General features: G+C 47.6%; 1 protein-coding gene across 5 annotated transcripts in view; it reads left to right on the top strand.

Moving 5' to 3' along the window:
• The window catches only part of DLG3 (discs large MAGUK scaffold protein 3), a 55,486-nt gene extending 43,852 nt beyond the window's left edge, over nt 1-11,634 (top strand). For 3 of the 5 annotated variants that reach the window (XM_021712867.1, XM_021712869.1, XM_021712870.1), the window contains 8 exons: nt 283-382; nt 4,271-4,312; nt 5,753-5,803; nt 6,415-6,516; nt 7,111-7,283; nt 7,726-7,835; nt 8,135-8,226; nt 9,367-11,634. In XM_021712867.1, coding sequence (XP_021568542.1) covers nt 283-382; nt 4,271-4,312; nt 5,753-5,803; nt 6,415-6,516; nt 7,111-7,283; nt 7,726-7,835; nt 8,135-8,226; nt 9,367-9,473 — 777 coding nt within the window. In that variant the 3' untranslated portion in view covers nt 9,474-11,634. Of the gene's footprint in view, nt 1-282; nt 383-2,217; nt 2,264-4,270; nt 4,313-5,752; nt 5,804-6,414; nt 6,517-7,110; nt 7,284-7,725; nt 7,836-8,134; nt 8,227-9,366 lie in introns of all 5 variants that reach the window. The other 2 variants (XM_021712868.1, XM_008059021.1) reach the window with 2 other exon arrangements.
• The last annotated feature ends 652 nt before the right edge of the window (nt 11,635-12,286 follow it).

Raw genomic sequence — 12,286 nt, 5'->3', positions numbered from 1 at the left:
GTGTCCAGGAGGCTACAGTGACCTTTGTTCTTTAGGAAGTGCCAGTGAGTGTTATGAGTCTGGGTTAGGTTGGAACTTTTAACATCCCTACAACATTTTCCTGTAAACATAATTTTCTTCTTACATCGACTTTCATTTAATCTCATAGACTCATTTGTGAGAGATGGTCTTTTATTTAGCTCACCATTGTCTCCATTTTAGTTTTTCTTGCATGCTTTAAAATCCATTGTTCTGTTTTTTTTTTTTCCTGTCCTTCCCCTCCATCTTCATGTTCTTTCACAGTCGATCAAAACGAAACGTAAAAAGAGTTTCCGCCTCTCTCGAAAGTTTCCATTTTACAAGAGCAAAGAAAACATGACCCAGGAAAGCAGCATACAGGAACGTAAGTAGCAGCAGAGTCCAGAGAGCAGACCGTCTGCAGCCCTATCCTCTTGTCCTCAGTTGCACCTTCCTTCAGGAGAAGTCTGGGCAAGGGTGTGTGTGGCCCTGTGCACGCCTGTATGCACGTGCACCTGCTAATTTGCAGAGTTGGGGCAGAAACTGGTCTGCATGGGGAGATGTTGGGTCTTATTTGTACAGCTCCTCACTTGGAATGAATGTTGGAGGCACTGAGGTGGGAACTGGTCCCAAGGCCAGCCTCCAGGAAGTACCTGCCACTGGCATTGGAAGTGCTAGGTGGAGCTCTGCTGTGGTCATGTGGAGTGGTTTTAAAGTCAGAGTGTCAGGGTTAGAAAAATGGTTTTTCAAGAGAACAAGATCTAGGAACTCAGTGTTGCTCTCCTGGCTTCTTCCTCGTATGTTTTCTTTCCCTTAACTTCACTCATGTATGTCAAGAGAAGAGCCTTTTCTTCCCAGGATCCCTGGAGTTGGGGTTACTTCCAGAACCTCACTCATGTGCATAAGCACACAGGATATCCTAGAGTACCTACAGAAGCAGTTTTCACAAGAGAGTCCCTCCCACTGTAATAAGTTGACATGGAAGGAATGTTGTTCAACATTGTCCAAATAAAGATTTATTGAGAAACACAAAACTGGTTTGGTAGAAAAAGCTATAACACTGAGCTAAATTAACTTTAAGAACCAATTTAATCCTGACAAATCTTCTTATTCTACCATATGCCTCAGAAATTAGCTGCTCTGACCCTAACCTTAAACACCAGGTCTGCCTTGAAAAATATTTTCTCCTTTGTCTCATCATGAATTGTAAACATCTCTCATTTACCAGTGACTCCTCTGTCTTACATGGTGGGATCTTGGGGTCCTAAGCTATTGGAACTAGCAAGAAACTGACTAGTTCTGAAAGGAAATGTCACTTTTTTTTCAGGTCATGGTATTTGTAGGTCATTGCTATATGGGGTGGTACCTAGCAAATAGGAGGGTGCCGTCGTTCAGATGAAGTCCAGGGCTCATCATCCTGGGATAGCTCAATAAGAAGCAATAGGTAAAGTTGGTTCTACTTGTGAGCAGTAGGAGATGGTCTGAGACAAAGGCCCGTGGTTGTGTCACCACAGTTCATCAGATGAGTCCCAGAAACCTCCATGCTGAGCCCAGCCTGGGGAGGTGTTCACCACTTTGTGGCGGTCTGGGAGGAGGTGCCCATTGGACGATGGAGTTGAAATTGCCTAGTGTGTGTTCTCCAGAAGCTGAGCTCATCCCCCAGGGTCTGCACAATCCAGGGCAGTTTTGGGGGCTACATCCCAGACCACATGTAACTTTCCCTTAAGGGTTTGGACAGAGTGAGTCAGTATTGGGCAAAAGCTCTTTGGGTCGATGGTAATTCTGCCTGCCTACGTGACACACATTGACATTTGCTCTTTCATGCACCCACAGAGGGAAATGGTGATTTCATGGGCAAAGCAGAGACCTGGGCTCTACAACTGCAAATTTGTCCAAAGCAGGTGCTCCAAGCCTTGGAGTGTCTGTCCTGTCCTGTGGGCCTACAGCTATAGACTGTCTCAGGAAGCTAGTTTACTCCAAGGCCCTCTGGCAACAAACTGGGCAGCCTGAAGTCCAGATATCTTATCTGACCTGGGATATTCTTTCTCTAGCAAAGTTCTTGACCTCACTGTAGTTATAGGTCTTCATAGTATTTCATACTTCTGTCACTAGTGCTCACCTGCCTCTGTATTCTTCCTCTCCCTTGTCTTCTCTATTTTTTCTCTTATTCCCAATTCTCTCCCCCTCCCCTCCCCCCCACCTTGCTGTCTGTGAAATCAGGACTTCCCGGGGTTAAGTGACGATTATTATGGAGCAAAGAACCTGAGTAAGTCAAACTTACACACGATTAACTGTATTTGTGGCATGACTGGAGATCGTGGGGGTGGGGGTGTAGGGGACATGGGGACGGGGGAAGGGTGAGGGGAGGGCAGTATTTGTGAGAACTCTGAATCCACAGTAGAAGGAAGTGCATGTGGCTCCGAATGTCACACATTTGCTCTGGATCCCTGGTACCCTAATAAATCTCTATCATTCATGTCTGTGTTTCCCTTTTGCCACTTGAAATGGGAGGGCGTGAGCCTGGCATCGTACCTTAGAAGTAAAGTGGGTTCGAAATGCTTCTCCAGGGTGACCACTCAGCTAATTTCTAGCCTATTGTCAAGGCAAGGGGTACCTGCTGGTTGAATTCTTCTCCTAGTGACACCACACGAAAGAATTGGACATAGGACCAGGAACAGTAGCTTATGCCTGTAATCCTAGCACTTTGGGAGACTGAGACAGGAAGATCACTTGAGGCCAGGAGTTTGAAACTAGTCTAGGCAACATAGTGAGATTCCAACTCTACAAAAAAAAAAGTAGTTGGGCGTGGTGATGTGTGCCTGTAGTCCCAGCTACTCAGGAGGCTGAGGCAGGAGGATTGCTTGAATCCAGGAGTTCAAGGTTACAGTGAGCTATGATTGTGCCTGGACAAGAGGGTAAGACCCCATCTTTTGAAAAAAAAAAATTGGCTATAGGAATTACAGCTCTTACCTTTAACTAGGAACAAGGGTACTGTTTAACTCCTTTACCCAACCTGCATTTGGGATGTCCCAGCAGATCTAGGGCCTCAGCAAGCAGTCATGCATGGGCCAGCTTCTCACAGAATGTCTCTAAGGGGCTGAGCTGGTCTGGTGGGGGCCTCAGCACCATGTATGGACCATATATAGTTAGTGCTTTATCTCAGGAAAACTCTGATTGACCTCATTTTCCATTCTGGAAAAGAATTCTAGAGTGGAAAATGAAAAGGACCTAGCGGATGCTGCCTTAGTGGTCATCCTGCTGCGTGCAGAGGTGCACAGACATGCAGCCCTGCTGGGTAGGTTCTGTCAGCATATACTCTCCTTCAATAAATAATAAAGGCTGAAGGCAAAGAAGCTGCCATCAGGGATTGTTCAGGAGCTAGCCATGCGTGGCAACTCAGCCAGTTCTTCCTGGCGGGTGGGGCCACAGCATATCATGGTCTGGAACAGTGTGGTCTTGGCTGAAATGAGCAGCATCTCTCCATAGTTTGGTGTGTCCATGTCTCATCTTCATTATCCTGTCGTCCTTGGGGGGGGGGCTTTGTGTGTGCTCCTCCACTGAGCTTCCTCTGCCCACACTCAGAGATGGGCAGATCCCAACTGTCTGAGGCAGGAGGACTGTCTTGTCCTCAAGGTGTTCTTGTTGGGTTTGTTGTCTCTGTGTTTTGACAAGTCTGTCTCATGGATGGAAGCACTTTCCCCCTTACTGCTGAAGCCATCTCTGAATGGTGGCAAGAGGTCTGGGGGTCCCACTGAAGGATCACAGTAGCATTCCCTGATGCCTGCTCTGAAAAGCAGCCCATCCGGCGCTTAGCTTTTCAGTTCCAGAGGGCCACATGACTGTACTTTGGGGGCTCTGTCTGGGGTGGGGGTAGAATTCATGAGCAGCTGGTCCCTGGACTTCTCTTTGCCCCGTCACTGCCTTTTCTTTCCTGTTGTTATCCTTGGGCGATGCATTTTGAGATAGGATTTTAGAAACCATCCGAGTCAATTTATTTGATTCCGATGAAGAGGATATTGCTAAAGGCAGTAAGGTTTGTAGTACATAGGGAGGCACTTGGCAGATCAAGAGGGCTCAGGGGACAAGTATGAGGTGGCCAGGGGTTCAGGATTGGAGCTATGCTTCCCAGTTGTAGCCTGGATGTGACAGGCCTCTTGTAGCCTGACTCAGTTGGCAGCTCAGTGTCTTGCTTCTGGAGCATTTGAGTTTTGTGCTGCATGTGACCTCTCAGTGGTGTGTTCTGAATTGGAGTCTCTTTCTTGTTGGCTTGCAGAGGGAGTGACATCCAACACCAGTGACAGCGAAAGCAGTTCCAGTAAGTGTGTGTCATTCCCCATGTCGTGTAGCTCCACTATGTGTCCCAGCCATCCTCATTCCAGTGTTGCATGGCTGTCATTTCGGCTCAGGGGCTGGTGCTTCTTTTAGCCATGTACACTTTGAGATCCTGGAAATGCTGTGGCCAGTTCATTCTCCTTATGGGATGGGGTTTGCCCCATGGATTAAAGGAGAGTATAAGCCCTGTAGTTCTGGCCAGGACCCTGGGCATCCCTGGGACCTGGGAAGGGTGAACTGCTAAAGAGTAAATCCCTGCCATGGCCACTGTGGTCTGTAGGTGCTGCCAGGTTTACAGATTTGCCCTGAAACCAAAAGAAAAATGACTCCTATGGGACATTGTCCTGAATCTGCGTTTCCAGGTGACTAGGACCTCCTTGCCTTTGGGGCTGGTTAAATGCTCAGATAATTACCCAGTTTTCCTTGGGAGATCCTGTGACCAGACTAGAGAAGCCACAGTTCAAACCTCTCATGAACTTTGGAAACACTGGCCTTTCAGGAGCTATGGGGGCTAGAGGACTTATAAAATCTGCCCAGGAGTTTTAGGCTCAGAAGAAGCCTTTTAGCAAACATCCTGTGGCTTGATGCAAAGATCACTGCCTTCAGCTAGTATGGGACCTCCAGGCACCCAGCAGCAAGTGCCTTGATGATTGTTTTAGAAAAAAACTCATCATTTCTAGGCTACTTGGAGCTCCACCATGAGGAGAGGGCAAGTTCAGCATTGCTCTTAAAGGGCACTGCGGCCTTAGCTGAGCCATGTGCCACTTTAATGGATGCTTCTTCCAACAGAGTGGGGAGAATAGGTAGACCCTTAAAAGGGCAAAATGAGGCTGCAGTTCGGGGACCTGTATGAGTGCCCTGACCCCTCTACCTGAGGTATGTTTTGACCTGTTGAAGCATCCCTGTCATTCTTGCCAGAGCAAGGGGACTGTTGAACACAGCCAACTGTTGCTGATAAGAATAGTTGCGGGGGGCGGGGGCACATAACATCAGTAGGGGTACTGATCTTAAACCAGGCAAAGTGGGGAACAAAGGGAGACTCAACTTTACCTGTATGATGACCACTTGTATACTCAATCCTGAATTGTATCCCCACATCTTTAAAATAAAAATAACATGGTAAAACAAAAAGAGTAGTTCTTCAAAAGTTGGGGTGGTTTTTTGGTGGAGGCTTCATAGCTTCTGGGCCGTGGCCTTTTGTTCAGGGATGTTTTACTGAATAAAAGAACTGCTGACTCCTACCCCAGGGCCAGTGAAGGGGTTCCTGTGCTTTCTTGCCAACGGAAAGCAGAAAGGACCACAAGGCAGGTGGTAGTAAGTACCACTTGATAAGGCTGTCTTCTGGCAGGGGTAGGGTGTGGTGAGTGTTGCACACAGGGAGGCAGATCATACAGTGTTAACCTGTCTCCCTTTTTTGTTGCAGAAGGACAAGAGGATGCTATTTTGTCCTATGAGCCAGTGACACGACAAGAAAGTAAGCCCCCTTCTGAGAGTCTTGCCTTCATTCTAGTCTCCTGATTGTGGTGCTCAGCACAGTAGGTGGCTGTAGCATCCGAGGGAGATGTCTGGGGGCAGAGGAAGTCTCGACTCATGGCACAGGAGCCTTCTCCTACTCCTCCTTCTCTTCTACTCCTTCCCAGTATCGTAGGGAAAGGGGCGACCATCCACTGTGCATCTCTTTCTATGCCTTTGCCCACCACTAGGATACCTTCTAAAGGAGCAAGCAGATATACAAGGAAGGTGTATTTCAGTGGGTATAGCCACTGCCGAAAGAGAAGTCCTGGTCCCTTCCTTCAGTGACTCCTCTGCAAAAATCTTCTTTAGCTTCTGGTGTCAGTGCAGAGATTTCTCCCGATTTTGTTGGAAGGGGAGATGCTTCTGGTTTCAGACTTGCCTTGGACTTAGATATTTTCAAATTAAAGGCTCTTTGATGTCTTTGTAGTTAAAAGCCAGACAGCAGCTGAGGATGCTTCACTCTGTCTGAGTCTCCAGCTCCAGAGCCTCTGTGTTCTAGCCAGACTTGGAAGTAGCATGGGCTGTCTGATGGGGGCCTCTGCTCACTGTCTTGATGCTCTCCCTCTCCAGTTCACTATGCAAGACCTGTGATCATCCTGGGCCCAATGAAGGACCGAGTCAATGATGACCTGATTTCCGAGTTCCCACATAAATTTGGATCCTGTGTGCCACGTAAGAGCCCAGGAAAGACCCAAAGGAATGAGACGTGGTACCCTGGGGATTGTTGCTCTAATGTTTTATGGAAAGGGTCTGCAATTGGATTCTAGGGCTATTTGGGAACAGGGTACATCTGACACCCTGGGAGAATAGGTGGCAATACATTCCCCCAAAGCTGATGGGGTTGGGAGGACTAAGACATCAGGTTTGACCGCTCACTTTCTTTGGGGGAAGTTTGAGTGCTGATGGTCAGGAATGATTAGACAATGAGGAGGCCCAGCCAAAGCGGTTGTGGTATAACTCGATGAACAGTTTCTTAGGTTCACTGACTGCTGTACCAGGTTCGGCACCCTCTGCCAGGCCTTGGCTCAGGAACCCTGCCTTTCTGGACCCAGTTTAGACTAAAGCAAATAGCCTCCTGTGGTGGGACCTGGAGGTTGGAAGGGAAATAGGCAAGACAAACTCCTTCCCAACTACTTTTTCCATTATAATTTATCTGAAAATAAATTATAATGGCCCTGTGACCCACCCAGGTGAGAGAATCAGCTTTTTTTGGCTTGGGGCAGACCGTTGCCTTTGGGCCGCAAAGTGTTCCCTTTCTTCCTTCAGATACTACCCGGCCTCGGCGTGATAATGAGGTGGATGGGCAAGACTACCACTTTGTGGTGTCCCGAGAACAAATGGAGAAGGATATTCAGGACAATAAGTTCATCGAGGCGGGCCAGTTCAATGATAATCTCTACGGGACCAGCATCCAGTCAGTGCGGGCAGTTGCAGAGAGGGTAAGTGAAAAGGAGATGGCCTCCTTGGGAAGACAAATGCTCTTGCTGAAGTTCTACTTGGGTCCTCCTCCTTCCAGCATAGGGGCTACCAAGCAAGACTGCTGACCGGAGCCATGGCAGCTCTGTATATCCCCAGCCCCTTGATGAAGCTGTCTGTTTCCTTCATGCAACTCACTCTGGAGTGTCACCCACCAGAGAACAGGAGCCTCTAAATGGATGTGGCCTTTTCTGGGTAGTAGGAGCAAAAAGTGGGGCCTGGCTACCTCAGGGGTAGGATTTTCTAGGCTATTCTAGGTGGCCCTGGGTTCCCCTGGGTGAATGTTTAGAACGCCACTGGATTTCTGCTTCGGGTATGGTGGGCAGGGACTGGCTGGGCTGATACAATTCTGCTTTTTCAGGGTGGGCAGGGACTGGCTGGGCTGATATAATTCTGCTTTTTCAGGGCAAGCACTGTATCTTAGATGTTTCCGGCAATGCTATCAAGAGACTGCAGCAAGCACAACTTTACCCCATTGCCATTTTCATCAAGCCTAAGTCCATTGAAGCCCTTATGTAAGTGTTTGCTGAGACTAAGACACATCCAGCTAGTATGGGGAAATGGAGAATGAAGTGATTTGCTGGGCAGAGGTGGGACACAGCAGAAGCTTGGCTCTGTGTCCCAGCTCTGGTCACCAAGTGCTCCTATTTTGAGGGCTTGTGTGTGTGTTCCTGGTTGGGCTTTTGAACCTGGAAGGTTTGAGGAAGGAAGTGCAGGCAGCTTAGCAGATTTTCAAGGTTCTTGGAACAATGTTTTAGGTTAATCAACACATAGACTCTGATTTGAAACTACTTTTCTTCTGTGTCTTTGGCAGGGAAATGAACCGACGGCAGACATACGAACAAGCAAATAAGATCTATGACAAAGCCATGAAACTGGAGCAGGAGTTTGGAGAATACTTTACAGGTAAGACTCCCTGCTGCTCAGCCAGGGGGTGCCATGGGATCAGCCAGACCCCTGTTTCTATAAGTGTCTCAAAGAGGTTTAGACAGAATCTAGAAACTTTGCACAGTTTCCGGTTGCTTTTGAGCTTTTGAGCACAGACCTTTCCAAAGCACTCAAGTGCCTTTTGTCCAGCCACAGCAGTTTATAGTATAAACCACTTACCAAATGCTGCCTTGGATTGTTGGTTTGTTCATTTTGTCTTCTTGGCCCTACTAGAGTGTAGACTACTTATATTTCTTTGTTTCTCTCCCTCCCAGCTCTACTCCCTCAGTACTTTGCTTTGCATGTTTTAAGTGCTGAATAAACGTTTGTGGTTGATGATGACTCCTTGGTGTGGTGTTCAAGTTGTGTGTGTGTGTGTGTGTGTGTGTGTTTATGTGTTTATGTAATCACCTATTTTAGAAAGTTGGTTCCTAAAAGGTTGAGATGATTTCTATGTAATATGTTCCTCACCTTTTAAAGTCCAGCAACATATATGTGTATGCAGGGCAGGGCAGTGCTGAGTCCCTTCTGGTCAGTGGTGCTCCTGAATTAAAGAATCCATAAACATACTCACACACCTTGGGCCTTCAGAGCTCTCTTTACTGTCAGCATCTGTGTCCTTGTTTGCTAGGCTGACCTACAGCAGATGTGATGGCCCTAGGAGCACTGCCTCTAGCCAGAAATTGTGGCTTTCAGCTCTTTCTGTAGATAACTGGGATTTTCCAAGCCTTTTAGTAAGGCTGCTTTAGAATTAACAAGCTGTTGGCCTTATGGCACCCGAGAGCAACATGAGCTGCAAGGTCTGGCATATAATGGGTGTTCAATAAACATCTTTTGAATAAACACATTTTTCCAGTCATTGCTACTTAGTCTCACTGTCTCATTCAGTTGACTTCAAACCTTGGGCTTGGGGCATCTAGCTAGTTCCCCTTACTGCCCTCGTCACACCAACAGCTGACTAGTGTAGCCAAGCCCAAACCCACACTCTTGTGAGCATGTCCTTCATGTTGCGGGGAGGGGACGGGGGCTTGTAGGATTGTTGGGAGAGACAGAATTGCCAGGTTTCGGGGGGATATGCTGTGGACCACCGTAATAATTCTATTTTCCTCTTCACTTTAGCCATTGTACAGGGTGACTCACTGGAAGAGATTTATAACAAAATCAAACAGATCATTGAGGACCAGTCTGGGCACTACATTTGGGTCCCATCCCCTGAAAAACTCTGAAGAATCCCCTCCAACCATTCTCTTGTGAACAGAAGAAATCAAGTCCCTCTTCCCTCCTCCCTCTTCATTCCTGTCCCCATGGGGAGAACAAATGCTACTGTTCTTGCCCCCTTTTTTAGATATGTCAAAAAAAAATTGAGTTTTCTAGTCCTGTTCTTTTTTTTAAAGTTTTTGTTTTGTTTTAGTTTACTTTTTGAGATGACGCCATCTCACTCATCATGTGACTGTGCCCATTCCTGCATGGACCTTTCCCAAGCGCTAGCACAGGTGCAAATCCATCAGAGCCATTGTTTTCATAAACATCAAGCGGAAGCGAAGAGAAGAGAGGAGGACTGATGGAAAGACATCCTCTGGACAGCTGCACGGCTTGTGAAGTGAGCTAAATGCACCACATGATGAGGTGCTCCTGGGCATTTCTACCTATCTGTACTGCTGTCTCACAGCTCTGAGGCGGTGCAACGTAATGGCAACAGAAAGTATCTTATTTATATATAGATATATATATGTAATTTATATAAAATATATAGAAATTATTATATATATATATTATACACTCTCATATAATATATATATATTCACACACATTTGGACTAGAAAAATCTATGGAGACTTCATCAATGGTACTATGTGATTAGAGAAATGCTTTAATTTTCACATTCCAGTCAGATGGCATCTTCTATCCCAGCTGGTTGGGAAGAGATTGAAAATGGTAGTTAGTGCTGCACTAAAGGGCACTCACATTTGGTCATTCTCTTGAGAGCTAAAGTTTTCTCTAGGAGGGGTCAGCCTGAGGCCTGAGAGAAACGGCTTTTGCCTGGGGGCAAGAGGGTTGGAGACTTGACCTGAAAGCAGCTGCTGCCCCTGAGGTGCGGTCAGTCCTGTGTGAGGTCAAAGAGAGAATGGCTATGATGCTCCATGTGAAATTGCCTATTGTTTTATGCCACCTGATGTGTCTGCATGAGAGGTTTCCTTTTGTTTATTTTTAAGCTGCTGTTAAACCAAAACCATGTTGTGCTACTGTGTCAGCCTTTTCATTATTGCAAATTTTACTTTTACTATTTAAGTGAATGCATAGAATCCAGTCTGCCAATGTTCTGAAGGCTTATGAGGTCCTGAAGGAGCCAGACCTTGAGAGGCAGTCGGTGACCCAGGCCTGGCCATCCTGTCAGCAGAAGGGAGAGCAGAGCTGGTGAGAGCTCAGAGGGGGAGCCGGGGCTCTGCGCTGCCACGCTGTCCCTTCACTCACCCGCCAAGGACATGCTGGGCTCAGCTGAGGTTCCTTCCCAGGGCCCACCAACAGGGACAGGGAGTCACAGCCTTCCAGTTCTGTTTTGGGACAGTGGAACAGCACTCGGCTTGGCCAGCCACGCCATGAGTTTGATTTGGGTTTTTTGTTGCAGCTGCTTCATATGCCCTGCCCCAGCTCCCTCCTCAACAGCTGGTAGCTTACTGTTTCTTCAAGAAAAAAGTAGACTTTAATGCTGTACATTTGAGCTATAGAGCTAAGATTCACTTACTGGTGAGCTGTGAAACCATGTTACTTTTTCCCAGAGTCTGATGGCAGTGATTGTGGTCAAGGGAGTCCTAGCCCACCACCCGTGCAGACAGCAGGTGTGGTTCAGGCCCTCCCCAACCCCACTGTGCTCCTTTGAAGCCAATGTGCCTCCCTCACCTCCATGCTGGAGGGATGACGCAGGGAAGAATGAAGAAACGCTTGGCCCTAGAGCTGAGGCCCTTGTCTCCCAGCCTGCTGGGTTAGGGCCTGTGCAAAGGACACCATATGGAAGAGGCTTTAAGCACTACCAGTCAAGTTTGGGAAATCTGTTAACAATTGTCCTACCAGCATAATGAGGCTAACTGTAAAGTACGGGGCCCAGAATGAGGGTAAAGAAAGGGCAGCAGCTTTCCCTGAGCAGTACACTGGGTTGATGGCAAAGAGGGATAAAGCGATGACTGATTGTGACTCTGGTGAGGGAGGGGGTGAGCACAGAAGGTCTTGATTCTCTGATGTTAACTAAGTGGTGAAGTCTGAACCATGTTCAACCCTCTCCCCCTCCCAGAGAAGAGAAGCAAAGATTCAAAGTAAGCATGACACTAGTTGGTTTACCAGTGTTCCTTCCAAGGAGACATATATTTTTTAATAAACGATAGTTGCAATGAACTGTGGCTCAGAGACCTTCTTGAAGTCGAGAAGGGAGGGTGGGGGTGCAGCAGCCCAAGCCTTTGGGGGCTGAAAGACTCTCTTTGGTGACAATCAGCTGACTGAGCCAGGGGTCCCTGGGATGGCTACAGCCCTCTGGGTGGTGACAGGTGTGGAGTCATCTTTCCATCCCAGCCCCAGATGCTGTCTCAGACAGCAGCAACTGATGGGGATCCACATCTTTGGTGGCGCAATGCTGACATTTCCCCAAAAGGTACACAAGGTGGGAGATGCCTGCTGCAGCAGATTTTGTTAGAGAAAGTGGGGGCCAACTTAGCAGCAAAGAACCGGGGGAGAAAAACAACCAGAGAAAGTGGCCTGCCAGCTACTGGTGTTCCCAAAACTGAGAATGGGATACGCAGATTGCAGAGCAGGGCAGCAGTCATCCCCTTGCAGCTGTCAAGGAGGAAAGGAGTGCTCAGAGCAGGCACTTCTGATGTGGCTGATGCTGCTGCACCTTGTGTGGAGAAGTCTGAGGAAGCACCACCATTCTTCATAAGGTTGAGAGCAACATCTGGATGAAGGAGCCACACGAAACGTGTGGGCTATGCCACAGCAGGAATGAGTACTCTTGTCTGTGGTGCTTTATGGTTTGCAAGGTGCTTTCCCACAT

This window comes from Carlito syrichta, unplaced genomic scaffold (assembly GCF_000164805.1).
Source record: "Carlito syrichta isolate Samal-C Ts95f unplaced genomic scaffold, Tarsius_syrichta-2.0.1 Scaffold303676, whole genome shotgun sequence".
Lineage (NCBI taxonomy): Eukaryota > Metazoa > Chordata > Mammalia > Primates > Tarsiidae > Carlito > Carlito syrichta.
Note: the sequence above shows the minus strand (reverse complement) of the source record. Positions and strands in the feature narration are given on the sequence as shown.